Here is a 21,822-nt window from a genome sequence, read left to right on the forward strand (position 1 = left end):
TTTAGTTCTTTTATCACCATTTGCTGAAAAGCTACAATCTGCAGTCACGCTACCCGTTCCTCGACTGTTTTGTAATCATCCTCAATTTATAAAATATGAATTATTTTGATATTCAAAAATTAATTTACTTTATTATAGAACTGTACATCTTTTTAAAATTAATTAATTCTTCATCTTTCTTAATTTGCAAAATAATTGACATATACTTCATAAACAAAAATAGTTAATTAGGTTTCTTTCGAGGAAAGGTTAATATTTGAATAATACGTATTTATAATATAAAATAATATAGTTAGAGAAAGGCCTTGGTCCATAGAAAGGTAATGTAGATAGTTGTTAAATTGGGTACTTTTATTTAATCTTGATTGATTGGTTAAAACCAGAAGTGTCCAATCTATTCCACTTTTCAAAGGGGTAAATCTGTTCATAACCATTAGGGATGTGCAATACATCAATATATCGTCCATTGTCGTATCCCTTAAGATCCCTGATTTATTTGGGACTTTGATTTTAGCCACAGTATAGAAATATTGTACATTAGTTTTTTGACATATTGCCAGGATTAAAATGGCCTGAATCGACACTGTTCTATCAATATGAGATAATTGGATAACAATTTCCAGTATGGCTTCAAAACCGATTAATATCCGCTGGATTCTCAGGCATACTGAAAAATCAGACCATTTTGCACGATTATTTAATTAAAAGACATAAAATTAATGCCAGTTTTGTTAGCACAGGTCTTCTGTATCTCAGGGCTTACAAAATTGGGTTTATCTTACAATCTTTTATTTCAATATCCGCGAAATTATGTCTATAATACGATGCAATAAGTAACTATTTATTATTATATGTTTTATGTATTATTTTCTGCATTGGGTAAATTATATATATTACAATTGTTTTAGTATAAAACAATTGTTAAATATGTACAATTATTAAACAATATATAAATAAATTATTGAAAAATATCTAATTATCTGATGATGTATAAAAAAACACACTTGTTATTTTATCAATAATTATCTGACATAAAAAATCAATAGAGATCATAATAGAATTCTAGGGTTAAATATGAATGATTGTAAAATTTTCTACTGCTGCTATGTCAGATGCATAAAATCAAAACTAAAAGAAGAAAGATTTTTTTGGACATAAACAGTGGAGATTTTCAGGGATAAGACATTGAAATTAGTGTAGATTTCCAACATTGAATGTGTTCATAATATATTGTCCAACATAACTTATGAAGAACAATTATTACTACCAGATAAAGGTCGTGTAATCAAAGAGATGATTAGTTGGATGACAGAGGAAATACCAGTTATATTGCAAAGATCCTTGGAAAAATTCTTTTATATATACATATAAAGTTTAAAAGGATGAAAAAATAAAATTAATCGCGAAAGCAGCATACATTTTTTAGCATAACTGTCTATTATTGCCCTAAATATTCAGCCCTGGTGTGGTTGCCTATGTGTTAGATCAACCAATTTCTTAAACCTAAATCTTTTAAAAATAACAGCTATATTTTAGTTTCTAACTTCTAGAAATGAAAAGTGATGATTTTGTATTAAATATTATTGAAACCGGCTGATACGAGTAGAGGTCACACTTGTGTATTATTAGAAAAAAAGCTACTCTATCCTCTTATAACAATAAAGGATGAATGTTATTTTCTCGGCTGTTTTTTTGGTGATGATTACCCAAATTAACAAACAAAATAAAAAAAAACACTAAGAAATCTTTAGTGATTTCAATTTCTTTTTGTATAAAATAACACAGAACATCTGCTTTATGACACCGTTTGTCCATCCATGATTGCCTTGTGCTTCGCTACTTATGGCCATAGTCATTCTTGTTATACAACACACAGAGGTTGGGATAGAGGCCGCCAATCTTCTAGGCCTTTCCAACTAACTGCCTGTGTCAACAGGGAGAATAATAAGGATAAATTAAAATCTAACAGCCAAAGATTTTAAAACAGATTTAATAAATGTAAAGTTTTAATTTAAGTTACACCTTTATAAGAGTAAGCAACCAAAAAATGTTTTGCAATTTTTCTCAAAATGCCTAGTCGATCTAGCCTCCCCCCCCCCCCTCCATGTTATATTAAAATAATTGTAAATATAAATATTCTTAATTACATATTTTTCAAAAAGGGGGGAGGAGGTTCGGTGCTCTCTACACAATTTGAGGAAAAGCACCAAAAACATTTCTGCTAGTCAAAAGATTAGTTCCATTATCATTTTAAAATCCAGTTTTTTTTTACATTTTCTTAGCCATAAAAAAAAACACTTTTCTAGCATAAACGTATTTTATGTTACATGTTGTACATTTGTTTTACCGAATCTTTGTCTTAGCATCTGGCAGTGTATGTGGTGCGCCGCCTGCCTGCCTCTGCCTGAAGCCCTCCAGCCCTGCAGACTAGCATCCGAGACTGACACGTGGATAAGGCAGATTCTTTGTTTAGTCATTTTTGGTTAAGGTTAAAGGTATGTATGTGTAATTATTATTTTTTTAATAAAAACGTATAATGCAATGTATAAAAGATAGATATAGGGAATCAAATTAGATAATGGGTAGCCTATTTTCATTTAGTACTATACATGCTAATTTTTGTACATTATTAAAAAGCTATTACTTTGACTGTCATCTAATTTTCTTCAGATTGATCTTATGTTAATTGCTGTAATTTGCTTTTGTTTGAAAGATATTAAAGAGGTTTTCACAACAAAAATAAAATTTTTTCTATCTTTTATTTGTATTAAATTTCTTTTCCAAAATTAATGTTCCCAAGGTTCAAATTGCATCCTTAACCTTTAACCCTTTACTGTTACATTTTATTTTTATTTTAAAATGGCAGCTTTATTTCATTTGTCAATTAGGCTGCCCGTCCGTCCAAAACGGATAGCCCTTATCTGTATTTTAGCGTAGCAACTCTATAATCATTACCAGAAAGTTATGGGATTATACGTCTAGAAAAGACCAGTAGAGATTTTATAAAAAAAAATTTAATGAAACAAGAAAGGGTTAATTAATATATCTTTGGAAAGATATCAGAAATGGATTACATGTTTTTAAACTTAATCCTATCGATCAATGTATTTTTTTATTTTTCACCATATTCTGCACATTCTCTATATAGGAAAGCATCTATATCTAAAAACCTTGCCAACCTATATTTAAAGAAAAAATAAACTTTAAACATAGTTAGCAAAAACAAAACTTGGATTAATGTATATTAAATAGCCAAAGAACAACATCAAAAATATCCATAAGTAGTGAAACTATAAAAAAAAGTATGCAAGGACGGACGGACGTCCAAGCTTTTATTTTGCAAGGAGAGTGTTAAAATATCTTAATTTATTTAAAGAAAAATTATGATTATTTTTTTCTAAATCATTAATTTATCAGAAGATAATATGATTTTACATTGTTTTACATGTCGGACGTAAAAACATACATTTAATAGAGAAGCTGCGCTTTTAAAAAAGGGAGATTTTGATATTGCAAGTTTTTGTTTCTCTGTGATGTAGCTACAATTCCTTCCTTATACTCCCTAGGGAGTTGCGTACAATAGTTTATTTCTACGCAAAAGTACGCTAAAAATAGGTGGTTTCCATCAAAGTGCCTAGCTGATAACAAAACTCCTCCATATCTGAAGATAAAGATAATGGGAATAAGGGTGTTTTTTTTTCTCATTATTTCAGTTATTAAGCATTACTTTAAGGAACCTATAAAAACATCTGTGTCGGATATATTCTGAGTCTACAGATATTGGGAGTTCAAATCATATAAAGTTAATGTAATTCGAATTTAAAATTCATACTTGCTTTTGGAAAGATAATTAACAATACAATGGATGCAGATTATAAAGGGATATTATGACAGGGGGAAAATCTGGTGTAAGTTCCAAGTAATAATATATCCATTAACAATACATATTGAATTATAGTTAAGCTCTACTTCGGGAAGATCCTAAACCTTCCAGGGGAGGGGGGAGGGGGTTGTGATGGGTATTACGCACCGATGTCCTAACATTTAGAGCCTATTCAACCCAGGGGCGTCCAAGCTTTTTTTTTTGGGGGGGGGGGTTATCTTTATTTCATAGAGGCATTTTTTTTTTATTTAGGGGGGGGGGGTAAAAATTGAAAATCCAAAATTTTGGGGGTACCCACCCTTGGACGTCTATGATTCAACCCTTAACGTTTAAAGAAGACGTGCACAGGAATATTATTGATGTTAAACCTGAAGGGAGATACAGCTCTACAGTTTTTACAAAGTGCAATAAAGTTAGAACACAACACAGTTATAAATGTAGTATAAAAATAGCAAAGTATATTGCAAAACCTTTAAAATTTTATAATAGAGTAACCAGAGGCGTGTATGTGCTAAATCTATAATGATGCTATTCCTGCAATAAGGCATGTAAAATGGTATTTAGATAAATTTTGGAAAGAAACACTTGTAAAAAATTACAAAAAATAGATCTAACAAATTAAAAATGAACAATTGTTATACAATTAAATGAATTATTTTCTTTGTAAATATGGCCTTACTATAATCATTAAACGATCTATTTAAAATTTGCTGTTTTGATGCTAACCCAACTTCCAATAAATACATATATACCGTATATATATTATTATATATATTTTAAACAGATAAACAAACTTTTCTCAAAAAAATTACTTTTCATGAAAATACTCATATGCAATGCATGAATTTTTATTAGCGAGGTCAATCTATGTATTAGTCTGTCTGTCCTTAATATTAGAGCTGTTTGATTTTCATCTTTAATTAATTATTAATCCTTTTTACAGGGTAATATCACGCTCACTACCCTAACGAGCTTATGCTTGATAAATGACAATCGGGACTTGGAAAACAAAATACAGTTATGCATTTACAGTTTCGCTACTATTTAAAGTAACTGTTCCTGTTTTACATTCAATATAGTCATGACTAAAAGGCCAACGCTACACTTTAAATATTAATTTATAGTAAGGTTGGTCAAGGGTAAGTTTTTGTCCTCCCTGATCATCCTCTTGAAGGAAGTACATAATATCCGAAGATTCTTCCTCTATAATCATCTTTGTTGTACTAGGCCTGAAGATGGAGACTAGCATGAGATGTATCAAGTATCTACTTTTCCTATTCAACCTACTTTTTACGGTAAGTGTTGATCTCTAGGGGGCTTGGTGTTGCTTCGGGTTATAGACCTTGAAACATAACAGTGTGAGGCGTTGATAGACAACCAATTATTTGATAACACTTCCTTTGTCTTGAAGTTCTAAGTTTGCACAATAATGAGTTGCGCCTGATTAAGTTCCATTAATTCCATTTGAAATTGCCAAAAACTAAATATTTTGTTGGTGTAGAGTTGGCATAAAACTTCTTTTTTGATGTAACTGTAAGGAAGTGGGTAAGAAGGGGGGGGGGAGAGATAAGGGAAGGGGATTATAGGGAAATTTTTCACTTAAAATTGTTTGTCAGAATCACATTCCCTTTTCCCTGATTTCATTAAAAACCCACATCAAAACTCAGTCATATGTACAAAATCGGACTCTTGCTTAATCCCCCACCTAGCAGCTACTCTATGACTAATAGAGTATACAAAAAAATCAAAAAAAAATTTTATTCAAATAGAAGAGTTATTTTTTACCATATTCATAGTTGTAATATTCATCAAATACGAGTTCATTAATCGTCAATACGCCCGTCCTTTTATAAATTGGATTTACTCAACTGCTATGTAAGATAATCGTCTAATTCATTTTCTAAAGATATCCACGGCTTTGACAAATAGCTTGTTATAAAGCTATTGACAATTTTTTTCTTTCTTTTTGTGCTAATTAAAATATTATAATATATGTAAAGTTAATTTCATAGATGTTTTTTAACTTTTTTTATCAAAGCCAAGTAAAAAACACATAATTTGGATGTAGTGCAGTTGACGGTAAAATGTTCCTGTTAACGATTATCTCCAAAAATCTATGAACTTTAAAGGCTGCTAAAGAAAAAGTGCGCGAAATAAGTCTTTTTCGTGCATTTATGTGGACTGCGAGATAACTGTACTTTAATAAATAATGACTTAATGATAGCCTTCTTTTGTCGATTATAATTTTGTGCCAGTATAATCTATACGTTCCACTGTTAAGCCATTAGCAGCCTTTAAAGTTCATAGATCATTTTTGGATATAATCATTACCAGGGTCATTTTACCGTGAATTGCATTGGATACCATAATTATAACCTACAAACACTAACTGACCAACAAATGAGACTTGTAGAGCAAATTAGCTAATTAAAACAACAACATTTTCTAATAAACCCTGCCTTGGGCATATTTGTACACACAACATACATATATATAACATGTATGAATGTATATAGAGAGCCCGCATAAAATATGGAATATGTATCAAAAACTTTTAGAATATGTGTTTAGACACAGGATGGGAGATGACATTGACGATGGCAACTAAATTAATCTTTTTAAAACCCAATATTGAAAATGACTTATAAAGCAGTATTTTCAAGATATTATAATGAGGTGAAATATTATCTAAATTGTCCCATCCCCGTTTCCCTGGTTTAGATAGACATGAATGTGTTGGGTAACAAAATATATTTTATACCAATTTTATATCCCATAGGAGACATTTTATATTGGGTAGAAGCTACTCTTTTAAAGGGTATGTATGTATGTTCGTTGGACTTTTCTGTTAAAGAATACATTAGAAGCTTTAGATAACTGAAATGGTAGCAGCAGTGCATAATTCATAGAAAAGCTGGAAGTATTTTAAATTGACAACTGCCAAGCATGGATGAAAAAAAATAATATTTGTATTTTAGTTTATAGTTTCAACTAGCGGCTACGCCCATAGAGGCCTTAAAGGGCACTTGAGGGCCCCAACATATTTTTAATATTTTCTGGATCTTATGACAAGCCTCACAAGGAGAACCATATCTGTTCAGCAGTCAGCAAGATATTTAGTTACAGACAGAGACACATTCTGTTACTTTAATATAAGGATAAGGCCGCGTATAAGATCATAGCATAACATAGCAAATTACCTGTTATAATATTGTTAAATTAGGAATGCTAAGATACAACATGTTCAAAATGTTTGTTGATATCATTATATAGACCGATGACGTAAATATATTATGCATAACTACTCTTTTCAATGTATAATGTCGCATAAAGGAAAATTTCATCATAAACTTCACACAAAATTATTTAAAAATTATAAATTTATGAATCCTTACAATAAAGTAAAAGGATGTTTGTCTGTCTGTGTGTAAGGAAGAATATCGCTAACTGCTTAACCGATATAGTTCTCCCTTAATGTAGCTTCTTATAGATCTTGGAAAGGGTTATAACTGTTTGGAAGGAGGGTACTCCCCTTCGATTTCGTTTGGAGGAGGAAATTTTTTCACTTTTTCTTGAAACTAAAATAAAAATCATCCCATCATTTCAAGTACCAATAGAGACCACGCCCACTAGGGGCGTTTCCGCTAGTAAAAAATATATTTTAAAAGCCCAACAATATATTATTTTTTTTATTCTAACTTTTTTGTTTTAGTTATCCGGGTTATTGTTGATTGTTACCGGTGGAGTTATCCAAGCTGCTTATAGGTTAGACAAATTACTAGGATAATTATCTCCATAAGTGGCATAGCAATAACAATATTCAGTTAATTGTTAGCGGCTTAGTTAAGATGTATGCTTAGATTGAAATGTTATTAAACAAGAATAACTTTGTCCATAAGTAGTGTAGCAATGCCTATAATTGTTATTTTTTATTGATATAGTCATTCCGATTACCTGGATGTGCTGCTAAAAGTCTCACAGACAATTAATTTATGATTGCTCGGCCTTTGTCTGGAAGTTTTAAGTGTGAATATTGATGCATTGCGCCTGTCATGGGCCTTTGCATCAACCCTTATTTATATATGAGGGTGAACTTTAAATCTGCTTTTTCCCCATACACGGTAGGCTACAGAAGGCATAATATTTCTCTTTAAATTGGGGGTTGAACCGGGACTAAGCCTCAAATTTAAATTAATTTTATAATTAATTTTAGAATGTTTTTTAAAATTTAAATTTCCTTATTTGGGTCAGGTTTAGACTTCCAGCTAATTTTAAAATTGTAAAAGGTTGATTTCCTTGGGGTTTACAGGTGGCTTGCGCGCGGCTGCCAAGCCATTTACTTATATGTTTTCATTTTAGTGACTACCTGGATTTCCTTGGAGATGATTTCTTCAACACTCCTGTCTTCCTCATCATTGTTGGTTGTATCATCTTCTTTGTTGCTTTCTTTGGATGCTGCGGGGCCATCAAGGTAATATTTCTATCTATCTGTCTATCATTGTTGCTTGTATCATCTTCTTTGTTGCTTTCTTTGGATGCTGCGGCGCTATCAAGGTATTACATCTGTCTGTCTGTCTTTCTGTTTGTCCTTCATTGTTGGATGTATCATCTTCTTTGTCGCTTTCTTTGGTTGCTGCGGCGCTATCAAGGTGTTTCATCTGTCTGTCTGTCTTTCTGTTTGTCCTTCATTGTTGGATGTATCCATCTTCTTTGTCGCTTTCTTTGGATGCTGCGGGGCTTTCAAGGTAATCCAGGGAGGGAGGGAACATGGTACGTTTATTACACTAGTCCCGAAAGTTTTTATATTAATGTTTTCTTATTCGTTAGCTCATCAACTTTAGGAACTTTTATTGAATTTTAATTGGTTGGTTCATTAAGTTGAGTATCCATTCTTTTCAACAACCTAATTATTTTACTATTCATATTAAATTGTCTGTTATACCTTACGATAAATAATTTTTCAGTATGGCCGAGAAATATTTATATTAATTTATATTAATTTTAATCTAAATAGGAAAACAGATGTATGACCCTGACCTTCGCCCTCCTTCTTGGGGTCATCTTCCTGATGGAGGTTGGGGCTGGTATTGCTGCCTACCAGCTCAGAGGAAAGGTAAACAAATTTTAAGATAGTTTCCCTAAAAGTGCTTAGTTCAGCACTAAAACACTTACCCTTCTTGTAAAGAAAAAAAATACCCCCATAATTTTCATAACAATTTTAAAACATGGGATGGGGTTAGTGCTTAATAGGCATTTTGAGAGAAAGCATGGATTTAGGCAGTTAACAGTGAGAACATAGTTTAAGGTTGATTATTTGTAAGAAAAATAATTCCATGAGCGATTGGTTGAATAAATAAACTTGATTCCAAACAATCAATACAAAATATATATATAAAATTGAAAAATGGATACATAACTTTTGTGGTACTAATCTTATTGACTTCGCATCTGAATGCTGTTAAAACATTGTTTTAGGTGAACCTGTTGATTGAGAAGAACATGGAGAAGGGAATGAAGAACTACAATCAAACTGGTTATGAAGGAGTCACTAAGGCTTGGGATATTATTCAGAGAGAGGTAAGAGTTTTAGTTATAGAGTGGCTTTACTACTAACAAATAAACAATAAAATTTAAAGCCATGAGAATCATATCTATAACAGTTAAAGCTAATATTATTGTATAATACATAAAATGTAGGCTCGTAGAAAAATCTTTTTATCTTATTATATAAGTATACCATACCAAGTTTTTTGTCTGTAGTTTATATAAGATATTGCTAAACTGATTGAGTTCTCTATTTCATGCAAGCTTCACATAAGTCCTTGCGTGGTTTTAGTCTATTCAGTTTTATATTCAAGATTTTTAAAGTTTTCTCCTTCGAATATGAATCACCCAGATGCTAGGCACAGGCACTATCAATGTAAAATGCGATCATCTTCTACTAAAAAAATATAATTATTTTTCCACTTAATTTTAGATTCAATGCTGCGGTGCCCAAGAATTCAGGTAAATAAAAGTTGAACTTAAAAAACGGTTTGTCTTTATAATATTTGTATAATAATCGCTAGTTCTTGTGTAGTGAGCCAGGGAGGGAGGCTGTTTATTAGACAGGTCCCCAAAGTTTTATAAAAACGTTTTCTAATTCGTTGGCGAACCAACTTTGGGGATTTTTATTGAATTTTAATCGGTTAGTTTTGTAAGCTGAGTGACCTAACGTTTCAACTTCTAATTGTAATCTACAGGAGGAGTAAATTAATGCATCATAATTGGGGATGTATATAAATTTTTCGGCTATCGTCTTATCCCCGCAGATCCCTAGTAGTGGGCAGATTTACCTATATAAAAAAAATATTATCCCTGTTGGAAGCGCAGCTACTCTATATTATGTTCCAGGGACTGGTCCAACACAACCTTCTCTGAGAAGAGTAATGTGCCGGACTCCTGCTGCCTGTCAGATGTGGTTGGCTGTGGAAAGAATGTTCTCACAGAAAATGATGAAAATGTAAATTATGATGTTGATTTTAGTCAGGGTTTGGTCAAACAGTATGCGGTAATGTTTCACGAAGTACCTTTTTTAGCATAGAACCCTACCCGCATAATCTCCCTACTTATTTTTAATTCATTTTAAAAATAAAAGAAGGTTGAGGGAAGTTTTCAGGATTGATAGGTAATTTAAGGGATAGCACTACTCTTGTTGTATTGTCAGATCTTGTAATCTGTTGTAAGAAAATTAATGATAAAATAAATAATTGGAGGGGGGGGGGGGATGACATGGGCAAGATCTCTAAGGTGAGGGAAGATTTTAAACTACCAGTTCATAAATTAGATAAAAAAGTTTCTAAAACTCAAATGAAGCTTTCATGAAAAGATTTCTCAGGGACCCTTCAAACGGATTGACTTACATTGGCATACAATAAGGATTACATAACATAATTGAAATAAAACTTAAACATTAATATTAATGCATTCTTTAAAAGATTGAGGAAGAAATGAGTCTGTATTAAGCTATGCAGGGACACACAGCCAAATTTAAACAGTAAATCTATAAATATAGATTTTTAAGTAACTGGTTCCCCCTGTTGGGGACATTTTTAGTCTGCTAGCAAATTGCTTTTTGCTCTTTTTTTTAGAGACTTGGCTGTGATAATATTACCTACGCTATTAGTTGATTTACAAAGAACCAATTGAAAGTCGTTATAGGGTCCTCGGGGTGGGGACATACAGTTATTCACCCCATCCCATCCACTTCTATTGTTTTACTCTAATGTTTAAACAAATATGGACAATTATGTCCATGAGTAGCGCCGCAAGAATAAACTAACGTTACTTTCATCATAAAACAATCGATGTAATGAAATTAAAATAATGAAATATTCACTAAACCTTTTATTTACTTGTCATTGAGAGACTATTACCTTTTTGATTGACATTCTACCAATATTTACTGCGAAGCTGCTCTAAACAGGTTCTTGTTTGGTAGTGCTTCTGTCTCTTTAATGATAACCTGGCCAATAATTAAAATTACCTCTAATTCATATCTTTTGCTTCCTTATTTCTACACCTCTCTTAACTTGCCATAACATTACCCTCGATATTCCTATTTTTACCCTTCAACAAATAACCCTCCAACATATAAATTTTATATGAAAACTAATCTATTTAAAAAAAAGTCTCTGGAAAATGGTCATTATAAAGAAAATTGGTTAATAGTCCCTTTCGTAACATCGCCCTATAAGTGGCGATTCGTCGTAATTTTAAAATGGCTTTTTATAGGTTATTTTAGGTTAGGTTAGGCTATATTTGGTTGGGTGATTGACACACAGGGTTAGGCAATTGGCCCCGCAGGGTTAGAGTCCCCGCAGGGGCTAGAAATAGAAGAAAAGCAACTGTGAAAAATACGAAGAATCGCCCCATAAGGTGCGATGTTACGAAAGGGACTATACCCGAAAACTCCCAAACTTAACTCTTCATAAAGCTTCGCTTTTATTGGACAAAGTTATTGTACTAGTTAATCTGGTGGTTATGGTGGTTATATTATGCAGTCTTATTTTTTTCTGTATTGAATACCTATTTTGTAATACAGGGCTGCAACTCCCTTCTCCCTGGGTGTAAGATTAAATTAGGTTAATTAACAGTAATGGCCTCCGTATTTAATTAGCACTTGAAATCCAGAATGGACCATTTACATTTTAACAATGTTTAAGGCAAAATATTATTTATATGTTTATTAGAACTACTTTATGTTTATCTAGCAGCTGCGCCCCTAGCATCCTAAGGCTCTAAATTTGTATGAAATGGCAGAAAAATAGCCATCTCAGGACCTATAAAAAGCTTCAATGTAAAAAAGAACCATATCGGTGACGCGTTTAGCTAGATCCTTCGCGAAATTTTAAAAAAGCTACATCTTAATTGGAACTGATGATCTATTTAGTAGTGAAACAATTGTCTTCCATCAATAAATGTTTAAAAAAATACTTTATATTAAAATATTTAATGTATTATTAAGTGTAGATCATTAAACGTAATTTTTTGTATTATTAAGTGTAGATCATTAAACGTAATTTTTGGTTGGCTACTTTCTTTCGGCATCAATGACTTCATCTATGCAGCTGCAGTGAATGTTTCTGGCTGCGGCTAATGGTGCCTGAGATTAGGCTGAATGCAGTGACTAAATAAAAATTTAATGGCAGCGGCTGGTGTTGACTGAGGCTGTTTGATGCTTTAGGCGTCTTGATCTGCTTGGTTAGCAGAGTGGCTGCTATTTCAGTTTTTTTTATAATTACATTGGCTAAATCAGTTAGAAAGCTACTTTGTGAGTGTGGAGGATGCGGGTGATGGTGTCTGTGACTGCTTTAGGCTTGTGCTGCTGAGAGTGGCCTATAGAAGTACCTGTTTTGAATAAGTTTACAGTTTTAAAATGTAATGTTTTTATTTTTTCATTCTTGATATTTTTTAGGCACGTATGAAAATCCACACCCATGGTTGTTTCGCCATCTTCTCTGAGCAAATCCGTGGCAACATTGGCATCGTCGGTGGGGTTGGCATCGGCATTGGTCTTATTCAGGTATACTTTAGTGGCAATATTGGCATCGGCATTGGTCTAATTCAGGTATACATTAGTGCCTATATTGGCATTGGCATTGGTCTTATTCAGGTATACATTAGTGCCTATATTGGCATTAACATTGGTCTAATTCAGGTATACATAAGTGCCTATATTGGCATTGGTCTTATTCAGGTATACATTAGTGCCTATATTGGCATTAACATTGGTCTAATTCAGGTATACATTAGTGCCTATATTGGCATTGGCATTGGTCTTATTCAGGTATACATTAGTGCCTATATTGGCATTAACATTGGTCTAATTCAGGTATACATTAGTGCCTATATTGGCATTGGCATTGGTCTTATTCAGGTATACATTAGTGCCTATATTGGCATTAACATTGGTCTTATTCAGGTATACATTAGTGCCTATATTGGCATTGGCATTGGTCTTATTCAGGTATACATTAGTGCCTATATTGGCATTAACATTGGTCTTATTCAGGTATACATTAGTGCCTATATTGGCATTAACATTGGTCTTATTCAGGTATACATTAGTACCTATATTGGTCTAATTCAGGTATACATAAGGGGCAATATTGGCATTAGCATTGGCATCGGCCTTGGTAAGGTATACATTAGTGCCTATATTGTCATTGTGGACAGTGGCGTGCGAACCGAAGGGGGCAGTTGGGGCAATCGCCCCCCCCTAGCGACCAAAACGCCCCCCCCTGCCCCCCCCTAGCAACCGCCCCCCCTGCCCCCCCCTAAATGTTAAAAAATGCCCCATTTTGCCCCCCCCTGGTCAACAAAAATGCCCCTTTTTGCCCCCTACCCTACAAAAAGCAAAACTATCCCAGTTTCCAAAACAAAGATCAAAGATCAAGAAATACTCCAAAAAAAATTTTTGGCGCTTCGCGCCAAACAGACAGTTACTATTCATTTAACCTTACCAATCTTTTTAATTAGTGTAGAAATTAGGTTATAATCTTTTTTCACTGAACATAACAAACCAGGTTATAGGAAGTATTTTATTTTGTATAATATAAACTTTTTACCAAAGAAATTTGTACATCCCCAATGATGATACACAAAATTACCCCTTATATAGATTACAATTAGTGGATGAAATGTAGGGAAACTCGACTTAATTAACCAACCAATCAAAATTCCATTAAAGTCCCTAAAGTTGTTGAGCCAACGAATAAGTTAATTTTATATGAAATATTGGGGTCTAGTGTAATAAATAGCCCAAAAACCCCTCCCTCCCTGCATATTTGAAGAAAAAAATTTGCGCTTCGCGCCCTTCTAAATGGTTTCTGCTATGAAATATTGGGGACTAGTGTAATAAATAGCCCAAAAACCCCTCCCTCCCTGCATATTTAAAGAAAAAAATTTGCGCTTCGCGCCCTTCCAAATGGTTTCTGCTATGAAATATTGGGGACTAGTGTAATAAATAGCCCAAAAACCCATCCCTCCCTGCATATTTAAAGAAAAAAATATGCGCTTCGCGCCCTTCTAAATGGTTTCTGCTATGAAATATTGGGGACTAGTGTAATAAATAGCCTAAAAACGTCTCCCTCCCTGCATATTTGAAGAAAAAAATTTGCGCTTCGCGCCCTTCCAAATGGTTTCTGCTATGAAATATTGGGGACTAGTGTAATAAATAGCCCAAAAACCCCTTCCTTCCTGCATATTTGAAGAAAAAAATTTGCGCTTCGCACCCTTCCAAATGGTTTCTGCTATGAAATATTGGGGACTAGTGTAATAAATAGCCCAAAAACCCCTCCCTCCCTGCATATTTGAAAAAAAAAATTTGCGCTTCGCGCCCTTCCAAATGGTTTCTGCTATGAAATATTGGGGACTAGTGTAATAAATAGCCCAAAAACCCCTTCCTTCCTGCATATTTGAAGAAAAAAATTTGCGTTTCGCGCCCTTCCAAATGGTTTCTGCTATGAAATATTGGGGACTAGTGTAATAAATAGCCCAAAAACCCATCCCTCCCTGCATATTTGAAGAAAAAAATTTGCGCTTCGCGCCCTTCCAAATGGTTTCTGCTATGAAATATTGGGGACTAGTGTAATAAATAGCCCAAAAACCCCTCCCTCCCTGCATATTTGAAGAAAAAAATTTTTGCTTCACGCCCTTCCAAATGGTTTCTGCTATGAAATATTGGGGACTAGTGTAATAAATAGCCCAAAAACCCCTTCCTCCCTGCATATTTGAAGAAAAAAATTTGCGCTTCGCGCCCTTCCAAATGGTTTCTGCTTTTTATCATAATGAAAGGACAAGTAATTTTTTTTTATTTTTTGCATTATATCTTTGGTTTTTATGGTATGATAAATTTTTTTGTGGATTATAATATTAAAAAAAATAAAATTTCTTGCTGTTTCGAGCATCCAGTATGTAATTTACTTTGACTGTCATCACACAACATACATGAAAAAGGATTTGTGAGTTTTTCTACCTAAAATATATATTTATTTCAACAGATGCTCTTTAAATCTACTTGTCTGTATTCTTATTAATGATTTTTGTGCTTTGCTACTTAAAGATGTTGTCATCCTTGTTGTCAAACAATAAAGAAATATTTAATATCATTTTTTCATATTAGGTTAATTTTTGGTAAATTATTTCCAAAATGAGTGTTTTTATCTCCCCCCCCCCAATTTTTTTTAATGGGGTTATTCGTCCTTCCTGCTGAGATTTTATAACATCCCCTTCCACCCATTAAAAATGTTTTGTGGTGGAGGGGGGGGGGGGGGAAAGGTTAATTTATCTTCTGTACTATTTTTTCGAAGATGCCTTCTAGCTCCCTTTCCTTTGGTCATCGCAGGGTGGGGAGAAGGAATGGGGGAGAAGAGATGGGGGGGGGGGGAGGTGGGGGATATAAATGGGAAATAGGGATGGGGGAAGGGATGGGGAAGAAGGGATAAGGACTAGGAGGCCCATAATCAAATAATCCCACCCCTTAAAACGCCCTTATTTAAAATTAGTATATATAATCAAAATGCCCCCCCCTAAAGCAAAGTGCCCCCCCGGGGCACTTTGATTTAGGGGGGGGCAAAATTTTACAAATTCTTCAAAATGCCCCCCCCTAGACAAAGTGCTTCGCACGCCACTGATTGTGGATATGGTCGGCATTGTAGCTTTGTTCATGTATAGAGAGAGACATATAGACATTTATAAATATATACAGATAGACTATTAGACATATAGAAATATAGACAGATAGACAGATTGATAGACACACAAAAATACTGATAGACAGATGGACAGATAGACAGATAGACAGATAGACAGATGGACAGATAGACAGGTAGACAGGTAGACAGATGGACAGATAGACATATAGAAATATGGAGTATAGTCCTTTCCACGACATCCCTCCATAAGGAGCGATTAGTCTTATTTTTAAAATGGCTTTTTTATAGGTTATTTTAGGTTAGGTTAGGTTATATTGTGTTAGGTGATTGCCCCACAGGGTTAGGTAATCGGCCCCGCAGGGTTAGAGCCCCACGCAGGGGCTAGAAATAGGAGAAAAACTACTGTGAAAAATACGAAGAATCGCCCCTTATGGAGGGATGTCGTGGAAAGGACTATACCCGAAATATGGACAGATAAAAATATAGACAGATAGCCAGTTTGATAGAGAAACAGAGTAATAGATAAACAGATAGAAAGATAAACAAAAAGACAAATAGAAAAACAGACATATAGACAGACATTTAGACAGGAGGTTACTTGAAATGTATTTTTGTCTTAATTAGTAGTAGTAATAGTCAGAAAGACAAATTGACCGTCTAACGACAGGCAGACAAAAAGTTCTGACATTCTAATTTTTCAGTTGTTTGGAATGATTTTCTCCTTTATCCTCTCCAAAGCACTGGCCAAAGAATATGAGACTGTTTAAAAAATTCAGGAACAATTTTTTCTGTTTTGTTAATTTCATTATTCCATTTAAAATTAATATGTTTTGATATATTTTTAAACGTTTTTTTTCTAGATATTTCATTCTTCAAATTTATATAAAAAAAAAATTTCATAGTTTAAAAAGAATATAGTTTAGATAATTTGTTTTATTTTATGAGTACCTTTTTGTTTTATTTTTATTCTTTGGCAATCAATTATATTTTTATTATTTATGAAACATAACAGATTTTAATAGTAGCTTTGTAATTTTAATATTTTATAAAAACAGAAAAATAAATCATAAAAGATAAAAAATTTTATGTTTTATGTTGTTTTGCTTTTTTCGATAAAATCAAAAGTATGACGACTTTCTACAAGGATTCAATGGAAAAAAGTCTATATATTTAACAATCCCTTAATTGCACCAAAAGTAGCATTCTGTTTGAACAATCCGACCACATTATTGGTTAGAAAGTGTTAGAATTTTGTATGAAAGGACAACCTACTCATGACCAAAGTTGCTTAATCGTTTTAATTATGATATGAAATTTTATAAATTGTGTCATTCTTTACATTTTCTATGATTGTTAGAAAATTTGCAAGGAGGGAATAGACATTGGACTGTAAATTATACTGAACCCTAATTTTGTTGACACGTTGTTCCATTCGTTGCCTTAAAATGTGTTGGACTTTTAAAGATTTTAATTGGGTTGTATAAATTAGCATTGCATAAACTTTTCTACTAATAATTTCAATTAATAAAAGGTTTAATTTCATCAATTTATAGCTACTATAGAGATACATGTATAAGACAATGATAGATAATAAAAGTGCCGTTTTTAAAAATTTTGACAGAGCGAAATTATATGCGGGTTTCTATCTGTCTGATAGAATTTAAAAGATAGAATTTTAAACCGCAAAACTTGTTTAAAGACATCGTAATAACAAAATCAATGACAAAGTTTGTTTTAAAATGCCCTGCCAAGTTAATTTATATTACAAAAAAAAACCTTTTTACATTTATTACATATAAGTTACATTAATCAACATCTTTGGTAATTGCATTGTATAATCTACATCTACTTGAAATTGTATACGTTTTTGAATAACATACCAAACTTACGCAAGTTTTGAATTACATAAACTTTAAAAAAAACTTGTTTTGAAAAGGATCTTTCTAGATATTCTATAAATGTAAGTTAAGTTATAGAAGCGAAGCTTTCATCATACATTTAGGTTGTCTTTGTACTTCTGTACGTCCGTACGGACATACTCTATTTGTATAGTAGCTTATCTAATAGCAACTCTTTTAGTAAAATTCGGGGATTAGCAGCCGCAGTCACATTCACTATATTTAAATTCTCTCACCCTTTGTCGCAGCTAGCTATAGTCCCCCATAGCCACATTCACCCTTAGCCACCCTCAGCCGCGGCCCTGGGGCTGAAGGTGCGGTTACCGACCCCTGGTAAAAATTAAACAATTATGATTGTAAAATTTTCTTTGGTGCTGACCACTCCTTTACTGTCTAAGTAAATAAAAATTACTTAAGGTTTTTAAACAATAACGATTATTATCAGAATTAGCGCAGCAATAACAAGAAAATTAAATTTTTGATAGAAAAAAAACTGAAAAAATTGGGAAATTGCTATGTACAATTAATTTTCTTTTGTAGCAGGTATCATCGAGACGCTGATAAAGTGTCAGAACTGATGAATAATCAGAATATAAATGTATGAAAGTCGAAACAAAATTGTAAGTAATCTCTTGAAAAACTTATTTAATACAGGATATTGTTTAAAGACATACTTACATTTTTAGGAATTCATCAAATAGATGCTTCGCTTATAACATTTTACCATGCAAAGTTTGGAATCGATAGGACAATTCTAACCTGTTTAAATTAACAAAAAGAGCTAACTGTCTGTGATGTACGGATGGACTGACGGACCGACCATAATTATAAAAAAGCTTCGCTTTTAAAAATATCATAAATTAACTTTAAAGTCATTTTCACTAGAGTTATATGGCTTACAGATTGACATAATTTATTGTAGAGTAGCTGAACACTACAATTACTCAAGTTTTTTATCAAAAGAATTTGCTTTGAATACAAAAGACAATAAAATGTGAAACTATGATTCTCATCTCTCAAATAAATAAAAGGGTAGTCAACAACTTTAAAATATTTGTTTTCAAACTTTTCATGAAAAAAAATTGTAACAATCAATTTCCTTTCATCCCAAGGAATAAGACAATGGAAGTTGATGTATTTTCTTTAAAATTATAATTAAATTATCCATGAAAGATTAAAACAAATCAGTTTTCAAACGACAAATCAAGATTTAATTGCCCAAATATTCAAAGCCAACAATCAACTATAGATCGTGTTTATAAAATTTTAATAATTTATATGATTTATGGTCCAATGCTCCTTCCCTCCCTGAGATTAGAAAGGAGTGATTAACTTACATATGATATATATGGGTGAAGATTGATTTCCTTGATGCTATCTATCATGAAAAGGTTCACGCAAAAATAAAACAAGAATGATATAAGATAATAGAAAATCTATAAATAAAGAATAGGAACTTGTAATATTACGTTTAACAGAAGTACAGGATTTGACTGACCAAAAACTAGATGAGGGTAAAGTCATTGAAAATTACTTGTGAAAAATTGTGTAAGCTTTACAAACAAATTGACATGCAGTGGTAACTTCTAGAGTTTATCTGGTTCTAAATATAAAGTACTAGTGATTTTCTTCAAAGTGTATATGGAGCACTGACCCCCCCCCCATTCCCTCCCCCTTTATTTTATAAATAAATTGCAAAATAATAGGTTATTTTTTTAATGTTTCTAACCTCACGGGGCCTATAACTGCGGTGATCTAACCCTACGGGCATATCGAGTAAAATATATAACCTGACATAAATTAATAAAAAAAATTAAGGAAAAACTAACCCATTTCCCCCCACCTTCCATCCCCAATTGAGTGTTCCTTGCTCCACTACGCGCTTTGAGGGAAACTGCTAAAACACATACATACATCATACATGCATGCATCAGATAAAACTAACCCATACTCATTTTTGTTGTCGTTAACCTTGACATCAAACCAATTCATTAATTATAAATCAATGCACAAACAAGCAAATTATTAAAAGTGATTTTATAAATAAAGTACACCTTTAAACAATAGATGTATTACTATTGATGACAAATCAGATACAAATATCCGTCCACCTTAAATAGGAACTTCTACCAGTCGATTGTTTTACTTTATATTCACCGATATATAATTTAATGCAAAAAATGACAAATTTTTAAGATAAATTTTCAAAAATAAAAAAAAAATTTCCCCAATGAAAGCTTTATATTAAGAAAATTGATAAATAACAGTCCTGACGTTCTTTGGTTTTTTTTTATGAGCCGCAGTTAAATTAAACAAACGTTTTATCTTTTTAGCTAAAAGTCAACTGTATATAACTACAATATATGGATTTTAAGACCAACCGATCAAACTGACAGGCCCAATAATAAAGTAGTTGCGCTACTTAAATGGTCAACAACACTTAAGAAATTTCTTAGGAAAACTAAAAATTAGGGTGTGCCCTTCTAATTTACACAATTAAGCACTTAGCAGGTTGTCCAACAAATTTTTTTAAAAAAAGCCAACTTAACGCCTTCCTCCTCCCTCCCCCCTATTTTCCTCAAGTGCCCATAGCCTCTAGGGTCGTATTCACTAGTTTTAGATAGAGTAGCTATTTTAAAAGGATTTAAAAACGTTGTCATATTCTGATTAAACTCATTTCAGGATTAAAACACATTTATCTTGCTTCCTCCTTGCCCTTCATCCCCTGTAGTTAATGGTTCTAAAAAGAGTAGATAAAAAGTGGTCTAAAATGCGCATGTATCTAAAGGGATAATACCATGGCCGATAAATTAATAAACATCCCAATGATGATGCACAAACTTACCCCTTCTGTAGAGATTGAAAAGTCTAGTTACCAAACTTAATAAACCAAATAATTAAAATTCAATAAAAATCCCTAAAGTTATAAAACTTTGAGGACTAGTGTAAAAAAACTGCCCAATGTTCACTACTTCCCTGAAAATGCGCCACACTACTGCTGTGGTTGTTGTTATTGTCACTCGTAGAAACTTCTGGCATTGTGCGGCTCTCTTTAATAAATTTTAAAGTTTTCTTTTTTTAAACTTTGATCAACTTTTAAGACAGGGATGCAACATTAGACTATACATTAAATCTAAATTGGCTTTTAACCACGTATCCTTATTGGCTAGCTTAAAGACTTTGATCATTCATATTGAATTTTGATTGGTTGTTTCTAAACTAGTAGTGTCCAAACTTTTTAACCTGTAATTAATATATAATTTTGTTTATCGTCATTGGAGATGTATATCAATTTATCTTCAATTGTATTACTCTAAGATTCTTGACTATAGCTTAAGCTAAAATTCATTTAATATTAGAAATTTATTCTTTTGCAATAAATTGATTTTACATGAACTGTATAACGCAAAACAAAAAAAAATAAAAAGACTCAAATCTTAAAAGACAATTCTACATAATTCCTTATTCATAGCTGGAAAACGGCTTTTTTTCTTAATTTAGGTAAATTAATGTCTTGTATGGATTTACACAAATATTAAAATAATTTGAATCTTATCTAAATTCAAGAATGTGGTGAAAATTATCTGACGGACTGAGCAAGAAGCGATTTTTCCTTGCTCTGGGATCTATCTATCTATCTATGTACCATAAATATAACAAGCAAGGAGGGAGGGGACAACACAAGTTAAATCAATTTACAACCCTTTCTTTCTTCCTATATTTTACTACTTATAGAAGCACAAATGTTGATATATAGAAAATTGGGGCGAGATTGATTTATCGTCCATTGACGTATCCCTGTATCCCTGGTGACAAGCCTAAAAGTCTGGAAAGTCTAATTGGT

The 21,822-nt window shown here is 32.6% G+C and overlaps 1 protein-coding gene across 1 annotated transcript; it reads left to right on the forward strand.

The window, feature by feature from the left end:
- The first annotated feature begins 2,400 nt into the window (after nucleotides 1-2,400).
- Nucleotides 2,401-17,164, forward strand: LOC145322541 (CD63 antigen-like). Its single transcript, XM_080164640.1, has 10 exons — nucleotides 2,401-2,495; nucleotides 5,111-5,178; nucleotides 7,596-7,648; nucleotides 8,243-8,354; nucleotides 8,898-8,996; nucleotides 9,359-9,460; nucleotides 9,861-9,889; nucleotides 10,277-10,385; nucleotides 12,840-12,947; nucleotides 16,782-17,164. Exons 2-10 carry the CDS (start codon nucleotides 5,119-5,121, stop codon nucleotides 16,845-16,847), a joined length of 738 nt encoding a protein of 245 aa, XP_080020766.1. The 5' UTR covers nucleotides 2,401-2,495; nucleotides 5,111-5,118; the 3' UTR covers nucleotides 16,848-17,164.
- The last annotated feature ends 4,658 nt before the right edge of the window (nucleotides 17,165-21,822 follow it).

The sequence above is a fragment of the Acartia tonsa genome, chromosome 6 (assembly GCF_053477335.1).
Source record: "Acartia tonsa isolate MP-2025a chromosome 6, ASM5347733v1, whole genome shotgun sequence".
Classification (NCBI taxonomy): Eukaryota; Metazoa; Arthropoda; class Copepoda; order Calanoida; family Acartiidae; genus Acartia; species Acartia tonsa.